Source organism: Patiria miniata, unplaced genomic scaffold (assembly GCF_015706575.1).
Source record: "Patiria miniata isolate m_02_andy unplaced genomic scaffold, ASM1570657v1 HiC_scaffold_6, whole genome shotgun sequence".
Lineage (NCBI taxonomy): Eukaryota > Metazoa > Echinodermata > Asteroidea > Valvatida > Asterinidae > Patiria > Patiria miniata.
The window spans coordinates 5,662,162-5,684,816 of NW_024037073.1; the positions used below are offsets into that span (position 1 = coordinate 5,662,162).

The following is a 22,655-nucleotide window of genomic DNA, read 5'->3' on the forward strand; positions in this document are numbered from 1 at the left end:
GATGTTCTGCATATTTTTTGCAGTACCCATTGAAAAATGAGATTAAAAGATCTGGAAGATTTGAGACTTAAAAAGAAAAGTAACATTTCCGTGACAAATAAAGTGAAGGCATAGGTTTAGCACAAACTAAGTGATTCTAAATATGTAGTTTAAAATGTAGCAAAGTATATTTCAGAAAAATTAATGGCATAACGGGCTGTGTTTGGGTATATTATTGGAACAGTCTGCAGTTTGGAGACCTATTTTAGAGCAAAAATCCACAGAAAAAGGGAGCAACATCATGTCAAAGCAGAGTAAACTACTTTTCCAGTGGAAAATTTTACAGTCCGAAGTAAAAGTCATCGAACTGAACAAAACCAGATTCTTGGCGAGCAAGATAATCATGAAAAGTTGGTACACAGACATTTAGTGTACTAATATTATACAAATTACATTCATCTACCACATACAAATCAAAATGAATGATCAACCGAATGACCCCCAAAAATGTATTCCACAATGTTTGTGCTGGTCTTTCGTGTAGAGGGACAAGACTACTTTATAGTCCTCTATGTACCTGACTAGGGGCTGATTTTAAGAAACTCATCTTATCTTGCGACTCATTCTAGGACTTGAGACAAGTTCCCGCTCTAAGATCGATCTTAGCTAAGACACGACTTCAGACCAGTTTCACTTAACCCATCTTAAGCAAGACGTATCACAACTACCAATTTGATGGCTGTTTCATGTTTGTTTTTACTGCTTGACGAAACAGTCGTTGAGAAGAAACGCCCAAAACCAACTTTCCGAGCACATGCATAGAACAAGAACTTTCGCTTCGCCAGAAAAACAAATGCTCAACTCAATCAATTTCGCAGGCAAGGTAGTTCTACACAAGATACGATAGAGGCATTCTTGCTCCCCGTTTCATCACTCTATTTGAAAAAGTCAACTAGGGTGGTGTATAATTAAATTTTGTAAATAAGCTATTAACGTATCGGAAATCTTTTCAAATCGTTTCTACAGCGGTTTTCTTTCTCAAAACGATAACTTTAGGCCGACAATCGTCTTAAACGAGAAGACCTTGCAATGATTTCGAGACGATATACAAATTAACGCACGCAATAATGAGATAAGACGACCCTCGGACCAACCTTAAGTTGAGACGATTTAAGCCGCGTTGCTAAGGAAGTTAAGACGTGTCGAATGCGTCTTAAGTTTGATGAAATTGATCATAGGACGAGTCGTGAGTTAAGACGAGTTACCCTTCCTAAGACGGATCTTATCGTTTTGTGAAATCGGCCCTACAGTACATGTAGCTTACTCATACTGTGACTTAGCTGGTGACGAGAACTGGTCAGTACTACAGACTTACCCCATAACGGGCTAAATCCAGCCCATTGTGTACACCAGTTGTAGTACTCGTACTCCGTACTTTTTTTTTAGAGTACTCCTACTCGTACTCGTACGTCAAAGTACTCGTACTCAAAATGACGGTACTCTTACTCGATCATCAAAGTATCGTACTCAAAAATAAAAAAATGGTATAGCTCGACTTACCACGGCCTTATTTTATCGATGCTTTTAGTTTCAAATGATTGATTGGCTTGCGGAGAAATTGAAGTTTACAGATTTTCCTCTGTGTACGTCCGCACAAACACATTTAACAGCTAGCCGTGATTGGGTCTGTACGGTCTGAATGGGCCAGTGGGCCAATTATGCACAATGAACCATTTGCTATATGGCCGTATTCGGAAATAAAAATCCTCGTACTCGGAAGTACTCGCACTCGGAAGTACTCGTACTAGTAAAGTACAAGTACTCGTAGACCTGTACTTGCACTCGGAAGTACTCGTACTCGGTAGCCTAAGTACTCGGCAGTACTCGGTACTCTGAAAAAAAGTACTCGACTACAACACTGCCAGTTGCGTAGAAAGACCTCTGATGAATAGCCATTCTGCATCAACTGAATAGAATTTTGTAGCCCTCTGGGACCAGCTTGCCTTGTCTTGTTCTCAAAATGTCATACTTCAATACAGGCAATTTCTTTTTTTTATTTTTCATTCTGTTTCATTACCAAAGCGACCATGGCCCTTAAGAAAATGTGACTTTTGATGCAAAAAGTTCTGTAGAAGATGGATAAGACGAAATTTTAAAAACACCAGATGACATCTGGTCGCCAGTAAAAAGGAAAACCACACTTAAGAGTATATTTCTGGTTTAGCTTTCTTAGGATAAATATTGCAGCTTTTGATAAAAAAAACTTTTTTTTTTTTTTTTAATAAAATGAGTTTTACTACCGGTGAAGTCCTCCACTGGGGGTGGGGTTCTTGGCTTGTCCCTCCCCCTACCATGAGGATATATTCTCACTCCTTCTGTTGAAGCAGAACCACAGCAACGCTGCTTTAGAGATGACCTCCTTTGTCACCGGAATAGGAAAATTTTTCAAACTGTGGCAGCCCGGTGTCGGTTGACAGCTCTGCTGCAGAGAACAGAAGGGTAGAGGGTGGGGAGGGTAGAGGGTGGGGAGGGTAGGGGTCGGGGAGGGGAGGGGGGCATGACACAGACAGACAGACAAGGCAGACAAAAGATATGGACAGAAGGGAAGGGAGTATGTAAAGGAGGGGAGGGGGATGGTAAGACAAAAGAAACAGCAGGGGAGGAAAACACATTTGGAAAATGAGATTTGTTAAACATGTGTTCCCATTTTAATAAGGGAATAAATGTGTGCTTCGGAGGTTTTAATCACTCTGTTTGCCGAAAGCGAGGGTAATTATCAGCACCCAGACTCCAAGCGGTCTTAAACAGAGTGATTCATACCGACCAAGCACATATTTATTCCCATTCATAAATACCTTTTTGGTCAAAAAAATCCAAACTTTTCAGTCAAAAACCCCGTTTTTGTTCAAAAAGTTCACTTCGTGTTTTATTAAACGCCCCTCTAGCTAAAATATGGAGTGTCCAGCTCACGAGTAAGTTGTAAACTACTCCTTTTATGGAGATTGGCACGCGCGTCGCGCGTGCTGCGCGATGACGCGCAGAATGCACCTGGGGCGTTGTGTTGTGAATTTAGGACTTTAAAATACTGACTCATTGGTAGTATTGCGCATGCCTAACCGGTACGTGGGGATTGTGAACGTTCAACCAATAAAACGGTAAGAGGCACTGAATTTTGAGGACACTGTTTTGAGGACACTGTGAATTTTCATGTGACACTGCCATGTCTTTATCATCCGTTTAAGACCGGCCACGTGACGGGCTCTCGACCAATAGGAATAGGTAAACCTTCTTAGGTATTTATTAATAGGCATTCATAAATACCTAAGACAGTTTACCCGTTCCCATTGGACGAGAGCCCGTCACATGGCCGGTCTTAAATGTATGATAAAGACATGGCTGGCTGGTCTTAAAACACTTTTCCAGTGTCACATGAAATCTGGAGTCCTATGAAATCCAGAGCCTCTTACCGTTTTATTGGTTGAACATTCACAATCCTCACGTAGGCATGCGCAATACTACCTGTGAGTCAGTATTTCATAGTCCTAAATTCACAATGCACTCGCCACAGCTGCATCTGCACGTCATCGCGAGCTGGACACTCCATTATATATAGCTAGAGGGGTGTTTCGAAAAACATGAAGTAAAATTGTTGAACAAAATCGTTGGACATTTTTAATTGTTGACTTGTTTTGACTCTTGGACCGAAAAGTTCTGTTTTTTTTACCAAAATGTATAAAATCGGCTCGGGCTTCGGCTCGGGTAATTATCAGCATCCAGACTCTAACCAGTCTTAAAGTTAGTGTTTTACTACCCCTGAGCACAAATTTATTCCCTTAGTAATATTTCAAGTAATCTTCCAGGATTTACTTTTACACTCTCAAAATAATTTAAGTTTCAGGTATTAATTTCACTGTAGAATTGAACCAAAAAAAAACAAAAAAAAGAGGAACACTTGGTGTTTTACCATCATTGATCCATTCGATTGAAACTTGTCTCAAGTACTAATGTCACAAGTGGTGCGCAATTCAAGTCTGCAGTCTTGTTGAGATATTAAATGGTTTTTCAATTCCAACCAGATTCTTTGAGTAATTTGCACAACATTTTTCATGATGTCACAAACTGGAGTTTGCACTAATGCTTTTGTGCCAATTTTGAACCAGCCATTAGAAGATCATGATGGGAATATTTGGTGATGCATTTGTTCAGGAAATATCACTCACTGTTGTCATCTGGGGGCGTGAGTTCCACAGGCTCAGCGGTAAACTCTTCGTCAAAGTATCTGGTGTCTGTGTCTGACTTCACACTGGGTTTGAACGGTGGCTCAATCTGGGAAGGGGAAAATGGTACCTAACAAAGGTCAGCTTATTTTCAATTCATAGTGATGAGATCAAATGTTGTTACACTGTTTGCATTTGGGTCATTCTCTAAATTTAGGGTCCAAAGGGTGATATTTCTCCTATCCCTGGTACCATTCCAGTATCATTAAGAGTGACATCAAATAATATTCCATTTGTCGGGTAGGTAGTTTGCTATTTATAATCATTCTTGGAGGATGACTACATTAACCCTTACCCCCTAGGCTCTTGCACTAAACTGAGTACTAAACCTGACCTTCAACTGCTACACACTGGTTCAGTATTTACTAGACAGAACCTGCTAAACTTCAACAGTCCTTGTACTGACAACAGTACTAAACCTACAAGACTCCAACAGGTCAAAACTCTTGAATGTTGATTGATTTGGAATGGATGGGTCTATGCATTGTCGGGTGACTGGCCAGTGATAGTACCAAACCTAACAAAATGAAACAATGTGTTGGCAACAGAAAGTCATGAAAGGCATCATTGCACTGTATGTAGGCCTACATGCAGTGTCGACTGTGTTCAGTGTGCATACACATGTAGTATATGTACAGCACAAAGTTGACCAGCGACTGCGCTAGGGGCCAGCCCTGAGCTCACCCACAAAAAAATGCCTGTGCATTCCCCGAAAATGCAACATTTCCACAAGTCTCGTGCCTTTCTTCCCTGAGCCTCACATAATTCAACAGGGTCTCCCTGGGCCTTTGGTACCCAGTCAAACAAAGTCCAGCAACATGTTCATAACGACTTTCTTTTGACTTTCTCCTCGAGCGCCATGAGCGCCTTTTTTAGGCGGATACCAGCGCTTTACAAATGTTCTTTAATTATTATTTTTTATTATTATTAACGTATGGTACTTTACCAGCCAAAACCTACTGTTGGAGTTTGATGGGCTTGGGTAGTTAGGGTTAAGGAGTGCATCAGAATTATGAAATCACAGATGTCAGATGTAACAAGGACAGGAAAAAAAGTGGACCCCAAATTTATAGATTGACCCATTATACGCTGGGAGTCTTCTATTCAAGAAATATACATGATTTGTGAAATTAAAGGGAAGCAATTTTTAACTCTGCACAGACGCTTTTAACGTCGTAAATACCAGGAGATTATTTTCAACGATAATGTAAAACATTGTGAATCTAAAACTGTTTGCATGATTGTGAATGACAGCTCACCAACACACTAGGTTTTCATTGGCAACTAAATTCAGTCATTAAAACACAAATGATTAAAAAAAAAACCACTGTAATAAATAAATCAAAAATTAAAACCAAAAATAGGGCATGTTACTGTCTTTTTGCAGTTTTTGTATTCCGTCACTCCTTCCAAGGATTCGTCATAAATTGAACATTATTAGACGTGGGTGACCTCAAATTTTTCTGATTACGATTTTGTCCAACTGTCACAATTCTGTTCAGAATCAATTTCAAAAAAGTACCAGTGAAATTTCTCCATATGAATGGTGGTTTACTTCTGAATGGTGGTTTACAGTTGCCCAAGCCTATTGTTTCTGCAATAACTCATTGTTAACTTTGTATGCAAATCAATGGGATATCTGCAGACGTACCTTCTTGTTAAAAAGATCCTCCCAGTTTATACAAGCAAAGAACGGGTGCTCCATGATCTCCTTGGCATCCTCCTGACCTCCTCCAAGCCTGCAAGCAACAAACAAGTGAACAAACGTATCAAAACTAGTGTTTTCATCAAAGACACATTTTTACATTTTTTTTGTACCACGGTGTTTGATTGTGAGAATGGAGACGCGCAACACATCCCATTTGATATTTAAATTAGGTTCACCCCTAGATCACAGGTCAACCTGACACATATAAACGCGAAAGCTGGCATCAGAATTTAAATGGCTGTCCACAGTAGTTCACCATTTTGAGTGTGTGGACACTACAGTGAATACTGAAATATCTTAAAAAGTAAGTCATTTGTAATGTTTAAATACTGCCGAAATCAAATACATACACTACAGCATTAAAACCTTGCTGCACGCTGCCTATTAAATTGAAAGTTTACATTATGACCATGTCATTTTACAGAGCTGCTTATCACCAAATTTGCTAAGTGCAGAACACATTAGCTTAGCAAAGACAACTTGCCAGCCAGAAATGTCAATATTATCATAAAATAGTTCACTGCTGACTTATGCTGATTGCACAAGTTTTGCTAAAGCCCCGGTCACACATTTACAGTTTGGAGCTACGAATATCCACGGTTTACTAAGAATCAATCAATATAGCGTGGATATTCAGAGTACAACCTTAGCAAAACCCTTGCACATCCAGGGAATATCTGTAAGACATTCGTTGCGAATTCGTAGAGATTTCTACCACGAATGAGCCAAGAATCTCCAAAAATATGTACAAATAGCCATGAATAACACTACGAATCAGTTACATTTGTCTTACAGATGTCCAACGGTTGCAATACGGATTGATTTTCATGACGTTTCACCACGGAAGTTTTGAACAGTTTAAAACTTCCGGAGCCCCTCCACGAATACACAAGGACGATGATGGATAACCACATGTACCAAGGATGAATACGGTACTCCCACGGCTTATCACAAATTTCAAACCGCGGAGATCCGTAGCTCCAAACCCTTAACGTGTGACTGGGGCTTAAGCAATATTTTGCGCTTAGCAGATCCCTGAAACTGGGTCCTGATCTGAATTCTGTTTCCAAGTTTCTCTGCTTGCACCAATCCTTGTTGGGGCCTATCTCAATTTATTTCCTAGACGAGTTCCAGACAAGTTCTGGACACGGTATCGGCAATAAGTTGCAACGTCCCCACAATCTTCCCGCAATGAAGTTATCAGTATTGATGAGTCAAGCAGTTGCTAATAATAGTTTTCCCCGGAACATGCTCGGGACAAAGGCAGAGCTTCTTCCAGACAAAGGGAATGATTCTACCCGCAACTTGTCCGGAACTCGTCTCAGATATGAATTGAGACGGGCCCTTACTCGGTCTACGTACCGCTTCGTCGGGTCTTTGGCCAAGAGACCGGTTAGTAATGACCTGGCGCTCTCTGATAACCTGGCGGGAAACTTGACCTCTTCAACCAGGATCAGCTCGAATAGAACCTCATGGTCCCGGCTGTAGAATGGTAACCGGCCACACATCATCTCGTACATGACCACACCGGTGCCCCACCAGTCCACCGCACGGCCATAGTCACTGTCTTCTAAGACCTATGGGAACAACAAGACAGCGATATAAATGCAACCGTTTGGGTCATCACAAGAGTGCCACTTACAGTGGACGTGTAGTAGAGGGTGAACACTCAGTCGATCATTGTCAAATTTGGCTTCATAAGAGCATCCCAAGTTGGTGAAAGTATAAATAAAAAAATTCACCTGTTATAATGCACAATTTTTGCATATGTTGTACGATTTGATGGGATTCACTTTTATAGAGTAGATTAGGCACCTGTTCATTAATTCTTAAGGATACTTCAGTGCAAACCAATGTTGTGTACTACAGGAATTGGAAGAGTTTTGGAAGTACGCAGTAACGTGATTAAGGCATCAAAGTAAAGTCTGTCATGAGCCAATGTGGCCCATCAGGCCGGCGTTTATCTCCGGTTTCAGTAGCATGAAACGACTGAGAATATTTCTATTCCCCCTGGATGGGATGCTAGTCCATCGCAGGTTACTCCCCAGCTAATGCTGGTACCCATTTATACCCCTGGGTGGAGAGAGGCATGTGGGGATAAAGTGGCTTGCCCAAGGACACAACATATGGCCAGCAGCTGGATTCAAACCCCTGACCCTCTGATTGTGAGTCACAAATCCTAACCACTGGGCCACACTCCCCCAGTATTTTGGAGGATTTTGAAAGAATCAAGAGGTTTTAGAGCAGCATTGGACTGCAGTGCTCTGACAAGCCACTTCTTACTCAGCATGAACATGAATATGTCACTTTACATTCTGCTAATTCACAAAAACTCTTACACATGCTAACTGCGGTGAATTTCATTTCCAATAATGTCGAAATGCAGACAGTTCTGTTTTGTTAACCCATTAGCAACTGTATCACATTGTATCACATTGTATTACATTGTATTACATTGTGTATATTCAATGTGACTTCATAAAGCAATGAGTGCTCGGGCAGTTTCAGGGCAGTACAGGGAGTAACAGGCAGGGCAATTTTGGGCGGTACAGTGACTAATGGCTTTAATATTTGTATTCACTTCACTTTAAGGATATTTACCTCGGGAGCCAAATATTCCGGCGTTCCACAAAATGTGCTGGTCGTGTTGCCATACGACAGGTCCTCTTTGCACAACCCAAAGTCTGTGATCTTAATGTGGCCAAACTGATCCAGCAAAAGATTCTCCAACTGCAAAAAATTCAAGAGATTCAAGGTTTAGGAAACTGAAAAACAACAAGGATTTTGACATTAAATGCCCGTGCAGGATATCAATGACAAAATTACCACAATTTCTTATTCCTCCTTTTATACAACATATATGTATGAATCAGGCATGCAACTGGGAAATCACAAAAAAAGAGGAAATTCAAATTTTTCCCAGACTTTGTACAGTGTTTTTCTATTTTCAATGGCACACATGGGAAGTAAAAAAAGAGGAAATCAGCTGATCCGAGGAAAAGTTGCATGCCTGATGAATAAAAACATTCTCTAACTTTGTGGTTAGATGAGGATGGTGCTTATCTTCGTAATGTGCGGTTCAAATGAAGTTCAAAAAGAAGAAACTATGACCCCACAATATCTTTCAGTTCCAATTTAGGGGTGTGTATCGGAGCCAGGTACCTGGATACCCGACCGTTAATGTCAGGAACCGGTGCCAGATTATGGGATCGGGTACCCGTAACCAACTTTGCAAATTACTTGGTAACTTCTCAGACAATGGAAAAGAAAGGTTTTGAATGTCAATTGTGGGAAATTTCAAAATGAAAACTGGGATACATGGAAAACCAAAACAGATTTCACATTTATGTGCATCTTAACGCGGGACAGATGACACTCGCAAAAGTTGCAGTTTACACTGTAAAGCTATAAAACTCTTTAGACAACTTCCGGGATTTGAATTTGGAGGTTTAGTTTCTTTTACGGGTACCCAGGTACCTATGTTTTACTTCAATAGGCTATCCGATGCACATCACTATTCCAGGTTGCTAATTCCAAAGTTTACTTATTGGAATTTTTACCTTTGTTACAATTCTCAGGGATGCCAGTGGTGTTTTGCTTCAGGGCCAAAAAAAAAATTGCAATACTGCACACCTAATCACATCACAATACCACACACATGGTACGTATGTCAACAATGAATGAACAATGTATACATTCGTGTATCGTGTTAGCATGGCGATTGCCTTGAAGCAGCACATGCTAAATGATCGTAGTACACTGAATACTAATAATAATATAATAATTTGAAGGCTTATCATCCTTACTCGCAGCTAAGAAGCTGAATTGCAAAGGATGTGGCTACAATGTGGTCGAGCCGAAGGCATGTAAAGGCACCTATGGCTATTCGACCAACGTCTGACCACGGAGCACAGCCGGAGATCGAAAGTGTTTGATTTTTGCAAAGGGAGGATAACCGGAGGGCCTGGAGAAAAACCCTTGTGGCACAGGAGAGAACCCATGCACAACTCTACTCACATATAGTCCGTGCCAGGAATCGAACCCCGGCCGCAGTTCCTATTTTCCACAGAATGGCCTAAAAATGCAATCCGTCACAATGAAATCCTTTTTTTATATGAAAAAGTTTAAGAGACTTTACAAAACTTTACGAGTCAAACAAATCTCATTTGAACTACTCACCTTGAGATCGCGGTAAATTACGTTACATTCATGTAGATAGGTTAAAGCCGAGATGATCTCTGCACCGTAGAAGCGCGTCCGATCCTCCGAGAAGACTCGCTCTCGCGACAGGTGGAAGAAGAGCTCCCCACCGTTGACATACTCCATGACAAAACACAGCCTGTCAGTCGTTTGGAATGAATACTTCAGTGACTGCAACAGAACGAGAAATGTATTTAAAGGCAATATACAACATTTGCAAACATCAAAAGACAAAACTACCAAATTATTATGAAATACCTTACTGGACTGTTAGTGAATACTAGTCTCAAGCATCCTATGAAATCATGGCATCTTTTCCAAGAAAAGTGGATTTTTCTGTATCGATTTCCAACGATGTGACGGCTGACCATCGTTAGAAAAAACTGAATTTTTTTCAAATACTGTCCCCAGTTTACCAAATTTAGTTAGTTCACATTTACTTTGCAAGCAGTAAAACATCTGCAAACAGGTGCAAGCCCAGCTCTAAGCAATTTTATACTAAAGAAAAATTAGTTCGCCCAATTGTGGTCAAGGCAAAAAACTATATAAAAAAAAATCACCAAATTGTGATCTGCAGTTGACTTTTGGCACATGTCTACATGTTTTCAAACAAATAAAAGAAAAAAAGCATAAATTATTTATGAACCATGCAATTTACATGTATGTACATAGTTTTCCCCGGTGAAAAAAACCCACACATAACAAACATTAATACTCCCCTTTCTGTATTTCTGATATTTTTTGTTAGTTTAACATACAGTAGTTGTCCACCATGCCAACGTGCATGTCATCATGGCTTATGTGTTTGCTGGTCAGTCACCTAAGGGGATTTCATTATGCTGTCAGGTGTCAGCACACTGTTTGTTAATTACAGTGCATCGAGTAGAATAGTATGGATTCATCTCTTGCATTAATTTGAATTTAACGAGCAGAAACCGTGCATGTTGCACAACGCTTTCAGCAAAAACAACAAACAAACTAATTGGTCCAGTGTAATGCATTTTGCCTCAGACTTGAAAACTCAGTGAAATTCCTATCACTTCCTTTCTGTAGAGCGTCCTTTGCATATTCTCATTTGCAAAGGTGTGTTAAAAACAACATGATAAAAAAAAAAATGATAAAAGAACTGTATGGTACGTGTGAATTCCCAAGACACCCTGACAATTTTTTGAAATTTTTTCAATGCAGTTAATATTTTAACATGCAAATTTGTAAACAAAAAAAAGTGTATGTTTTGTCAGTGACAATATTTTACAATAATCGTTTTCAAGGGATGAGCTGAACTTAAGTATTAAAATGTATTTGTACTGAGGTGACCTTTTTTCCCCCTTATAACTAAAAATAAACCATGGAAGCATTCAAGGGTAGATTGCTTCCCTTTCCTACATACTAGCTAGGCATTTTTTTTCTCTGTTTCTAGGTCGGTTCTTGCGTCTTTTTTGCAATTGACAGCAGCGGGCCAGGCTTTCCAAGGGAAGCATTTGAGAGAAGACGGACGTTCTTTGAGAAGGAGTCGTTTGGGAACGACCCATGAATCAGACTTCCTATCTGTTGATTAAGCTGATTGAGATCAGGAAGAGTTACCCTTAGGGACCCTTACTGGACGAGACATTAAATAAAAAAGACATGTCAGCTTGGTGTTAATTTTTGTGTGTGTGGTAAATTAAGAAAAAAGCTTTGATTTCTACTAGTATTTTTTCTTCTTTGGTGCTATTACAATCGTGTGGTTTTTACCATGGTTTGGGAACATTTTTTATCATTCATTTTAAAAACTACACCTTAACCAGAACCTTCCTCAATCCTCCAAAATCCTCCAGGCGGTTTTGGAGGATTTGGAGGATTGAGGCTGAATGGCAAGAAAATGTCAGTTGATTTTGGAGGATGCATTTGCGTGGAGTCCGTAGGCTGTACCATGCAGTGTTGCATAATTGAGCCCTGCATTATGTTCAAAATCATCCGCATTGCTTCTGAATGTCATCGGCACTGCCTTAACCCATTAACAGTGATTGTTGGAGGATTTTGAAGGATTAAGTGCGACAATGGTCACCCCTCCACTGAAATAATTCAAGAAATAACGGTTGTTTTTGGAGGATTGAGGCTGAATCCAATGTTTACATGCTGGCAATTGGAGGATTTTGCAGGATTGAGGATGGTGCCCAGCTAAAAGGGCCTAGGGGGTTAGGGTTAACCTACTTTCAGCGGTTTTTGTGATCACTTTTTGTGATCACTCTTTCCCCGGCCCCCTTACTGTGCTTTTTACTTTTTGGCAAGTCTTTCTTTTCCTTTTTTTTTTCAAAACAAATGCAATTCTAAACATAATGCCACAAAAAATGAACTAAAACTTTCTGGTGGTGAACTCAATTGAATAAGGATAGAAGAGATTTGTATTGGACATTTGAGAAGAATGAAGTGACATTATTTTGTCATGTATCGGTCTCTCGATGTAGTCTCCTGTACCTGAGGGCAAATCACCCAGAATTCATGAACGATTGGAGTTGTTGTACCTGAAAGACAGTTTTAGCAGGCCTCCCAAGAGGTTCAATTACAATAATCTCCCGCCACCGCTTCATGAAAATGGGAGTGAAAAAGAAACAAAAGTCTGGAAGATTGATAATTTCCTTAAATTAATTTGCATGATTAATTTAAATCGGAGAAGACGATGGAAGCTTATGTAGCAAGTACAAGTCCCCTTAGCAATGTCAAGGTCACTTGAGCAATGACCTGATATTCAAGTTCAAGGCCGCGTTTCATTTATCCAGGCACCCATGACGAAATCTCCAGAGTGCTTACCGTCAGGAACGGATGACAGGTCCTCTGTAGGACGTGGCTCTCCGTCAGTGTGTGGGCAACTTCGTCCTACAGGAAAGCATCGCAGGAAAGAGCAAAAGGGAAGAACACAAAAATTGAAAAGTGGGAAAAACAGGAAAGGATGACTGACGTATCGGCTAATTGGAGAGGGGAAAAGGGATCCCTGTTCTCTGACTGTGGGGGAAGGGGATGCACCCAAGTGCCCAGTTCGTGATGAGTCATCTACGTACCGGTACATGAACCTATGTAGCCTCTGCTCTCTTTGAGGGATCTCTCTCTCCCAAAAAGAATTCCTGCGACTTTCTGCTGTCAAGTCAACAAAAAGCCAAATCCAGTCTGGTTTGGAATAACATTACAGATTGCAGAGACCTCTGCACATTTCGCTAAATATTTCACAAGCCACATAATCTGCTCGTTCAAGTTTCTGTAACTGGGTCATTCCATGCCAACTCAACAAATGGTGCACACCATCACCTCTTGGATTTTTTTCTTTTTTGGTGTACTGAAAGATACTTAGGAGAAATGCAAATTCTGAAAATTTGGGGTCTCTACGACTTTTCGTTCTTGCGCAACAGCATTTTGAAATTTGAGGTGGGCGGGGCCAAAAGCGCGTCGCGTCATGAAATTCAATGTTTTAAGGGCCATATATTTAAAACTATACCCCCAGACATTTCAAACTTGGTAATCTGGGCTATTTTTTGCTGTAGATTTCAAATATTTAAACAGAAAGAAAGTAGCTTGTTTCATTTTTAAGTTAAAGGGGCCCCAAAATGGCCCAAAACTCATCTGGACCAATGTTCGGGGGGGTGTAAGTCAAAAATTGAAAATATTTTTTTCACCAAATTTTTTGCCTGTAATAGTAATATTTTCAATTTTTGACTTACACCCCCCCCCCCCCCGAACATTGGTCCAGATGAGTTTTGGGCCATTTTGGGGCCCCTTTAACTTAAAAATGAAACAAGCCACTTTCTTTCTGTTTAAATATTTGAAATCTACAGCAAAAAATAGCCCAGATTACCAAGTTTGAAATGTCTGGGGGGTATAGTTTTAAATATATGGCCCTTTAAACATTGAATTTCGTGACGCGACGCGCTTTTGGCCCCGCCCACCTCAAATTTCAAAATGCTGTTGCGCAAGAACGAAAAGTCGTAGAGACCCCAAATTTTCAGAATTTGCATTTCTCCTAAGTATCTTTCAGTACACCAAAAAAGAAAAAAATCCAAGAGGTAATGGTGTGCACCATCTGTTGAGTTGGCATGGAATGACCCAACTGAGCTTTTTAGGTGTTGCACCCTGAATTTTTTTTTACTTTTTGGAGTGTTTTTGTCATAATATGAAATTTCAATAACACATCCTACAAAAATCTGCCAGTAAAGTTAACATTAATTGTTTAACAGTTTTAAATTGAAAGGCATCCCATTCCTTAGTCTAACAGCGTCAGTATTTGTCAATCTCTATGCATAGCACAAAACGAAAATAACATTTTTGTAAACCACAATTATTTTCTTTCATTAGTTATCAGAAGAGGGAAATGTACTGAACGGAATTTTTTTCTGCAGAGCAGATATACCAATTTAGAACAATTCTCAATTTATACAAGATTCCCACCTTTGCAACGATCACCGCCTTTTTTAAGATCTTGATGGCGTACAGTTCCCCGCCAGTCTTCTCTCTGACAAGTAGGACTTTTCCAAATGTGCCTTTGCCTAACATCTTCAGGAACTCAAAGTCTTGAAGAGTCTGCAAGTCAAAAGAAAAACATTACAAAGCTGTAAATTCTCTCTGAATGATCCCCATTTGCTATTTCCCAGGTTAAATTGGGGAAAATTTAACCTGTAAATAACGGAGTGGCATGGCCTTGTGGTCTGGAGCATTGAATTCGTGGTCTGCAGGTAATTCCGCAGGTTGTGGGTTCGAGTCAAGCCTGGGGTTATGGTGTGTGTGCCCTTGAGCAAGGCGCTTTGTCACTCATTGCTTCTCTCCACCTAGGAGTTGATGGGTACCTGTGAGGGCAGTGTTGGCTACTGTGAGAGGCTGATTACGGCCAAGAGCAGCAAAATGGCTGCCTACCGGACGTGTATGGTCCCCAGGGAGTTGAGAAGGTTTTAGGAGTGTTTTCCCGTTGAACAGGGGTAATAGTGACTGTAAAGGGCTTTGATACCCCTTCAAAAGAGCTATATAAATGCCTGTTACATTAAGCAGCATTGCTAATGTTGCTAGCATCATGACTTTGGCTAATGCACAGGTTTTGGCATCTGACTAGCGAACCTAAAACCAAGACACTGAAATAATGGGGAACAGCTACTGTAACATCGAGCTGGTCAGCTCAGTTGGTAGAGCACCGGAACGGCAATCTGAAAGTGGCAGGTTCAAACCCCACTCCAGTTAATTTCTTTGTTCAACTTAAAAAATAAAAATGAAAAACAAAACTTCAAACCTGTGAGTAAACTTCACATTTGGTGTAGAGAATAATTACCCTAACCACCCCAATCCCAATCCCATCAAAATCCAACTGCATGTTTTGTTTGATTCTGTTGGAGTGAGTACTGCACTAGTAAACTGATTATGCTTTACATGGGTTCAGGCATACCACCATAATCAGAGTCCAACAGTTTGGGCGTTGAGTTATGGTGTTGGATTTTGCAAGAGTGAGGAAGGTTCCTAGTAAATCACTCCGGGGGTTAGGGTTAAGGTATTAAAAACTGCCCTTTCAACAAGTTAAAACTTGAAGAAAATTAAATAAAAGATTGGGTATTATTAACATGGCAGTGCTTATTTTTAGCATGGCACCATGGTGTATGGCACATGTACTTCTGAATGGTGTACCGATACCATTTGTTTCAGTGTGGAAAGAACCCTCAATTATTTTTTTTTCATGTGGGTGCACCATGCCTACCGGTAGGTATGTTTATGCCATAGAGCTATATTAAATTACTAGAGTGCTAACTCGATGTACAAAGTAATGCCTGATGGGCGCATCCATGTTTGTACGTCAAGCTAATTTTGTACGGCTTTTGTACGGCTATTTGTATATCTGCATTTGTATTACATACCGATGCGTCATCAAAGCCGATACACCCAAAAACGAAATGCACGATCAGCAAATGAGCGTGTCATTTTTCTCTACGCAAACAGCGCGAGGCTTTGGAGGATTTTTTTAAAAAGGGAAATAAAGTCCGAATTTCATAACGTTCAAATTCACTTTTTTTCTAATTTTATATTTTCTTCTCATGTTTTTATAAAAGTTAAGTCCAAAACGCCATAGTGTACACATATGTGGATGTCGTTTGGAAAAAAAAATTTGCCCCCTGGTCTTGTTTGTTAGTGGTCATGTATGGTTTGAAGCACGTTTTGAGCACCAACCTTTGTGTGCCTTTTGGGCATAGACTTGGAGTCTGTGATGCGTGCATTCTGCTCGGCCGTCTTCTCTTCGTTTGTTTTGCTTACTCTCTCCACTACATCTCGTATTGCTGCCATCCACTCGTCCCTAATCATCAAAACAACCAAAAATAACCTCATTAGTTACTGAACAATTATAGTAAAATGATTATGTAAATTTTTGTTTTGATACTGTGGAAAATAAACAACCTGAAACCTGAACCTGAACAACAACAACCCCCCAAAAAATAATTAATAAATAAATAAAACAAAAATAAACAACCAATTAACAACAAAAATTGAAGCCTATTGGATGTATCTCACAGTACCATGAGAGAAAAGATAACGATTAAATAATTGTATTTATAAATTTTGATTTATAAATCAATCTAGCCACTTCCATGAATCTGAAACCGTCCTAGCCCTGTGCATGCTGCACATGTATACATGTAACATCCATGAAAACACAGGCCCTTAATGAGAAATTCATATAATTTACCGGTATTTACCTGAAATAACAAGTTATGTACTCTGTAGAGCTGCGTACATATTCGAAATAGTCAATACATGCATGGTTTCTTTTTCATTTTAATTGGAATAAACTTTACAGTAAATGAAAAAGGCAGAAAAATTCACTGGGTTATTGTTGTTTGTTGTTTTGCTGTTGTCGTTGTAATCTACACCACACAATCACAAAGACGCAGTACAGTTGTTTTCCTAATTGCAAAAAAGTCTCCCCATCCAACCCCTCCCCCTCCCCGCCCAACCCCTCCCCCTCCCCGCCTCTTTTCTTCCCGGCAATATAAGAAGTAAAAATTGTTCATTCATTAATATTTTATTTTTCATCTTTTTAACAGGACTGTGTACATGTACACTTCTGTTTTTCAAACTTTCTTATTTTCTGGTAAAAACGAACGCGTAACACCCAAATCACGAATGGATCACACTTTATTTTGCACCAGTTTATGTACCAATGTAAACAATGTGATCTTTAGGCAAATTTCAAAAAAAAATAAAGGCTTTACAGAACATGTTCATGATCATTCAAGTACTGCTCTGTATGAAAAGGAAACAAATCAGATTCCCATTATAGTTACATGTATGTACATGTATCTTCCCTAAAAACACACTAACAAGTAACAGCAAACTAAAATGTACTGTAGACTGATGTACATGTACATGTACATGTACTTGTTATACATGTACCGGTACATGTACATGTACATGTAGAACTGATAAGAACTGATGAAGTGAAACCATTTACATGTATCAACACACATAGTAAATCATCAATTACTATGCAGCCACTGCATGTATACGGTACGTGCACATCAAAGGGGAAAAATCCAACGCCTCAACACGCCCTCCCATCCGATAGATATGACAACAACACAACATTCACCCGCCGCTGACCCCTGAACCTTTCCCTATTCCCAGGCACCAGTTAAAAAAAAAAAAGCCCTCCACTTGTTTACATCCCGCGGACGAGACTTGTTTTTTTCAAGCCCACAGGAAGCTGGGATTTCCTTTTGCCATAGCATGCCTGGCTAATCAATTTTGCCTGATACTTTGTCCCCGCGTGCAAAGATTAAAACAGTGCATTGCACGTCCCTGGCTTACATTGACTCGGGTTGTGTTGCCTGGCACCCGGGCTGCAGAAAAACAATCTTTACAGATGACAATATGGCTGATATTAAGATTTAAATTGGCTCTTGAAAAAAAAAAAATCTTCTGAAAAAACACCTGGCAATTTTTTTAATATTAAACCAATTGTATACATTTCCTAGGTGTAATTATTTTCGTTTTCACAATTTCATTGACTCAAGTGTTCACAAGCATCGGGAAAAACTGTGACCACAGCTGAAAATTGAAACTGCTCGGCAGAGCTCTCTTTACATGTACTGTACACTGTACCTAAGGTACCTTGTTTACTCATAATTGGATGACCATGTAAAACATTGTTAGAGTTACAAGTAGTTTGTGTCATATTGAGCACTCAAGCGACTGTGAAATTAAATCTCTGGTTAGTTTTTTTTTAATTGGCTCTTGACAAAAAAAAATCTTCTGAAAAAACAACTGGCAATTTTTTTAATACCAAACCAATTTGATACATTTCCTAGGTGTAATTATTTTCGTTTTCATAATTTCATTGACTCAAGTGTTTACAAGCATCGGGAAAAACTGTGACCACAGCTGAAAATTGAAACTGCTCGACAGAGCTCCCTTTACATGTGCTGTACACTGTACGCTACCTTGTTTACTCATAAATGAATGACCATGTAAAACATTGTTAGAGTTACAAGTAGTTTGTGTCAGACCGAGCACTCAAGGGACTGTGAAATGAAATCTCTGGTTAGTTTTTTTTTTAATTATTTGTTCATTTTTTGCATGGTGGGTACATGTATTGTGAAACGTTTACGACTGTATGAAAAACATGACAACCGATACTGCAACCTCTAAGCCCTGGCAATATGGATTTGCTGTCTAGCGTTTCACTTCCATTTAATTTGCGTAGTCCCGAATGCAGACTAGGCACTAATTTTTTTTGTATATAAATCCCTGCAGATATCTATTGATCAGTTTAGCATACGTTGTATAAGCTTTACCCTCTGGGCATCCCACTCCCAGGCTCCATCATGTCCATACACAGACAGTTCATGAAAAACATGAGAGAAAAAATTATACACATACAAGATACAACCAGAAAAACAAACAATAATCTCGCCAGGTTTGATTTGTCGCAGCCAGATCAGAATGAACCGGGATGTAGCTGGGTAGATCAACAACAGGCACTTAATGTTATGATCATGGCCAGCCGATTCTGAGGATCAAAAAATGTCCTTGTCCTATGCCGCGCATATTAACTAACCCCCATTATTCAACATGCCTCCACAGCGTCCATGACATGAAATGTATTTTGTGCAAATACATTTCTCTGATAACCATGAATGTGTATGCCTTTTTGGTTAAAGGGAAAATACAACATTTGCAAACATCAAAAAACGAAATGATCGAATTATCACGAAATACCCCACTGAATTGTTAGGGACTGATAGTCTAAAACATCCTTTAAAATTGTGTCTCCTGGTGTATTTTTCCAACGCTGGTCAGCCGACCAGCGTTGGATAAAACTGGCCTTTTTTTTAAAAACTGTTCCTAATTTTTCATATTTAGTTATTCTGATTTTCTTTGCAAATGATTACACACCTGTAAAGGGGTACAAGCCTGCTAGACTGATTCTCTAACCTTACAATTCCCCAAAGTGTTTTAATTGCTCCGTTTTATCTTAAGTGGGGTCAGGGAACCAGACTACAAAGACATGATAGGCTTTCTTGGTTTCTCCAGCATCTACAAGCCCAAAACGTGAAACAAGTCAGTTTAACAATATTTTCTATAACATACCAATCCTCCAAATCCATTTATTTCTGAAAATTGCAGCAAAAGCAAATGTTGTACATTCCCTTTAAAATGTTTTTGGTTTTTTGTGCACATCACAAAAATAACATTTCAAATGTTCCGTGTTTTTCTCGACAACTGTAGGCACTGTTGCTGTGAAGTCATTTTAAGGCACACACACTTCAGATGAGGGGTTTTCCGTTCAAATTGTCAACCCCAAAAATGTGTTCACTGAAAGCTTTGGTTTGTGAAGTTTAGGGCCTAATCACTGACTTGCATGTACTGTCTCGTACTAAAACAACAATGTATCACTAAAATGACATTTACATGTACTAGGTACATGAAAAAACCAAACCTCTGGCAATTTTTTATGCTAATAGCACTGTAACAATGAATGACATCACAGTCTTGGTCATGAATATGAACATTTGCATTAGCATAATTAACCAAAAAGGCACCAAAACGATTGACAATAAAGTTGGGAGACAAGGGTGCACTTTAAGGGATTTCCTTAAATTAATTAACCCTGACCTTACCTGCAGCTACAAAATACTACTAGTAGTAAACTGTAGTATGCCCATACATGTAGGTGGGTACAGCACTCATAGTGTTTTTTTAGTATTTGGTACTACGGTAGCATATGTACATAATTTTTGTAGTACTGTGTAGTATGTGGTACTTATGAACTCTTTGGCGTTAGGGTTAAAGGGAATATACATCATTTGCTTTTGCTGTAATTTTCAGAAATGGATGGAATTGGGGGGTTGGAAATATATAGCAAATATAGTTACACTGACTTTTTTGAGGTTTTGGGTTCGAAAATGCTATAAAAACCAAGAAAAACAATCATTTTCCTGTAGTCTGGTTCCCTGACTCCATTTAAGAAGAAACAGAGCAGTTTACATACATTGGGGAATTGTAAGGTCAGGGAACCAGTCTAGCTGGCTTGTACCCGTTCATAGGTTTGTAATCGATTGCAAACAAGTGCGATGGTCAACTGGGGCCAGTATTTGAAAAAAGCCAGTTTTTTTTCCAACGCTGGTCGGCCGATCAGCGTTGGAAATTGATACAAAAATACCACTTTTCTTGAAAATGACAGTATACCAGGTGCCACGATTTTACAGGATGCTTTACACTGTCATTCACTAACAGTCCAGCAAGGTATTTCAAAATGATTTGGTAGTTTTATTTTTTGATGTTTGCAAATGTTGTATTTACCCTTTAATGTTGTGATATTGAGCCACTTCCATGAATCTGAAAACGTCCTTGCCCTGTGCATGCTGCACATGTATGTAACATCCGTAAAAACACAGGCCCTTTTTTTAAAGGGAAGATACAACATTTGCAAACATCAAAAAACGAAATGATCAAATTATCATAAAATACCTCACTGGATTGTTAGGGAATGACAGTCTAAAAGCATCCTGTAAAATTGTGGCTCCTGGTGTGCTGACATTTGCAAGAAAAATTGTATTTTTCCAACGCTGGTCGGCCGACCAGCGTTGGAGAAAACTGGCTTATTTTTAAAACTGCTCCTAATTTTTCGTATTTAGTTATTCCACATTTTCTTTGCACTCTATTACTCACCTGTGAAGAGGCACAGGCCTGCCAGACTGATTCTCTGACCTTACAATTCCCCAAAGTCTACAAATTGCTCTGTTTCATCTTAAGTAGGGTCAGGGAACCAGACTACAAGAAAATGATTGGTTTTCTTGTTTTTTTCCAGCATCTACAAGCCCGAAACGTGAAACAAGTCAGTTTAACAACATTTGCTATAACATTTATTGTTTGCAAATTTAACTATTTATTTCTGAAAATTGCAGCAAAAGCAAATGTTGTACATTCCCTTTAAAGGGAATATACATCATTTGCTTTTGCTGTAATTTTCAGAAATGGATGGAACTGGGGGTTGGAAATATATGGCAAATATAGTTACACTGACCTTTTTGAGGTTTTGGGTTCGAAAATGCTATAAAAACCAAGAAAAACAATCATTTTCCTGTAGTCTGGTTCCCTGACTCCATATAAGAAGAAACAGAGCAGTTTACATACATTAGGGAATTGTAAGGTCAGGGAACCAGTCTAGCTGGCTCGTACCCGTTCATAGGTTTGTAATCGATTGCAAACAAGTGCGATGGTCAATTGAGGCCAGTATTTGAAAAAAGCCAGTTTTTTCCAACGCTGATCGGCCGATCAGCGTTGGAAATTGATACAAAAATACCACTTTTCTTGAAAATGACAGTATACCAGGTGCCATGATTTTACAGGATGCTTTACACTGCCATTCACTAACAGTCCAGCAAGGTATTTCAAAATGATTTGGTAGTTTTATTTTTTGATGTTTGCAAATGTTGTATTTTCCCTTTAATGAGGAAATCAATGTAATTACCGGTATTCACCTGAAATAACAAGTTATAGTCAATACATGGATGGTTTCTTTTTCATTTTAATTGGAATAAACTTTACAGTAAAAGAAAAAGGCGGAAAAGTTCACTGGGTTATTGTTTGTTGTTTTGCTATTGTCGTTGCAATCTACACCACACAATCACAAAGATGCACTACTACATTGTACTTTCTTCTGATCTGATTTCAAGTTGCAGGTTTAAAATTTGGAGATTTTGTTGCTGACAAATTCGAGTTTCTTTTCTCATTCGGTCAATTTAAACCATTTAGTGTGAAGTATGACATGCTACATGCATACATGTACGTGTACATAAACATTATAGTTAGTCATGGGGCAAGTCCAAGTCCAAGTCACGTTACATTTAGAAGGCATCTTCCGTCAACTTTGTAAGTTATTCTATGAAGTCAAAGTATTTAGGGTGGATTTTTCTCACAGAAGATTCCTTGAAAGTAAGTGTCGAAACTAGAAAAAAGAGGCAAACAAAATAAAGCTCCATTGGTCCGGC

At 39.3% G+C, this 22,655-nt stretch overlaps 1 protein-coding gene across 1 annotated transcript in view; it reads right to left on the minus strand.

Moving 5' to 3' along the window:
* Positions 1-1,834: 1,834 nt before the first annotated feature.
* Positions 1,835-22,655, minus strand: part of LOC119743020 (RAC-gamma serine/threonine-protein kinase-like) — a 44,284-nt gene continuing 23,463 nt past the window's right edge. Inside the window, exons 5-13 of the mRNA XM_038219329.1 lie at positions 16,336-16,459; positions 14,581-14,712; positions 12,955-13,020; positions 10,144-10,335; positions 8,566-8,694; positions 7,327-7,541; positions 5,908-5,995; positions 4,200-4,305; positions 1,835-2,458 (exon numbers count right to left, since the gene is read on the minus strand). Of these exons, the coding sequence (XP_038075257.1) occupies positions 2,385-2,458; positions 4,200-4,305; positions 5,908-5,995; positions 7,327-7,541; positions 8,566-8,694; positions 10,144-10,335; positions 12,955-13,020; positions 14,581-14,712; positions 16,336-16,459 (1,126 nt within the window). The 3' untranslated portion in view covers positions 1,835-2,384. The remainder of the gene's footprint in view (positions 2,459-4,199; positions 4,306-5,907; positions 5,996-7,326; positions 7,542-8,565; positions 8,695-10,143; positions 10,336-12,954; positions 13,021-14,580; positions 14,713-16,335; positions 16,460-22,655) is intronic.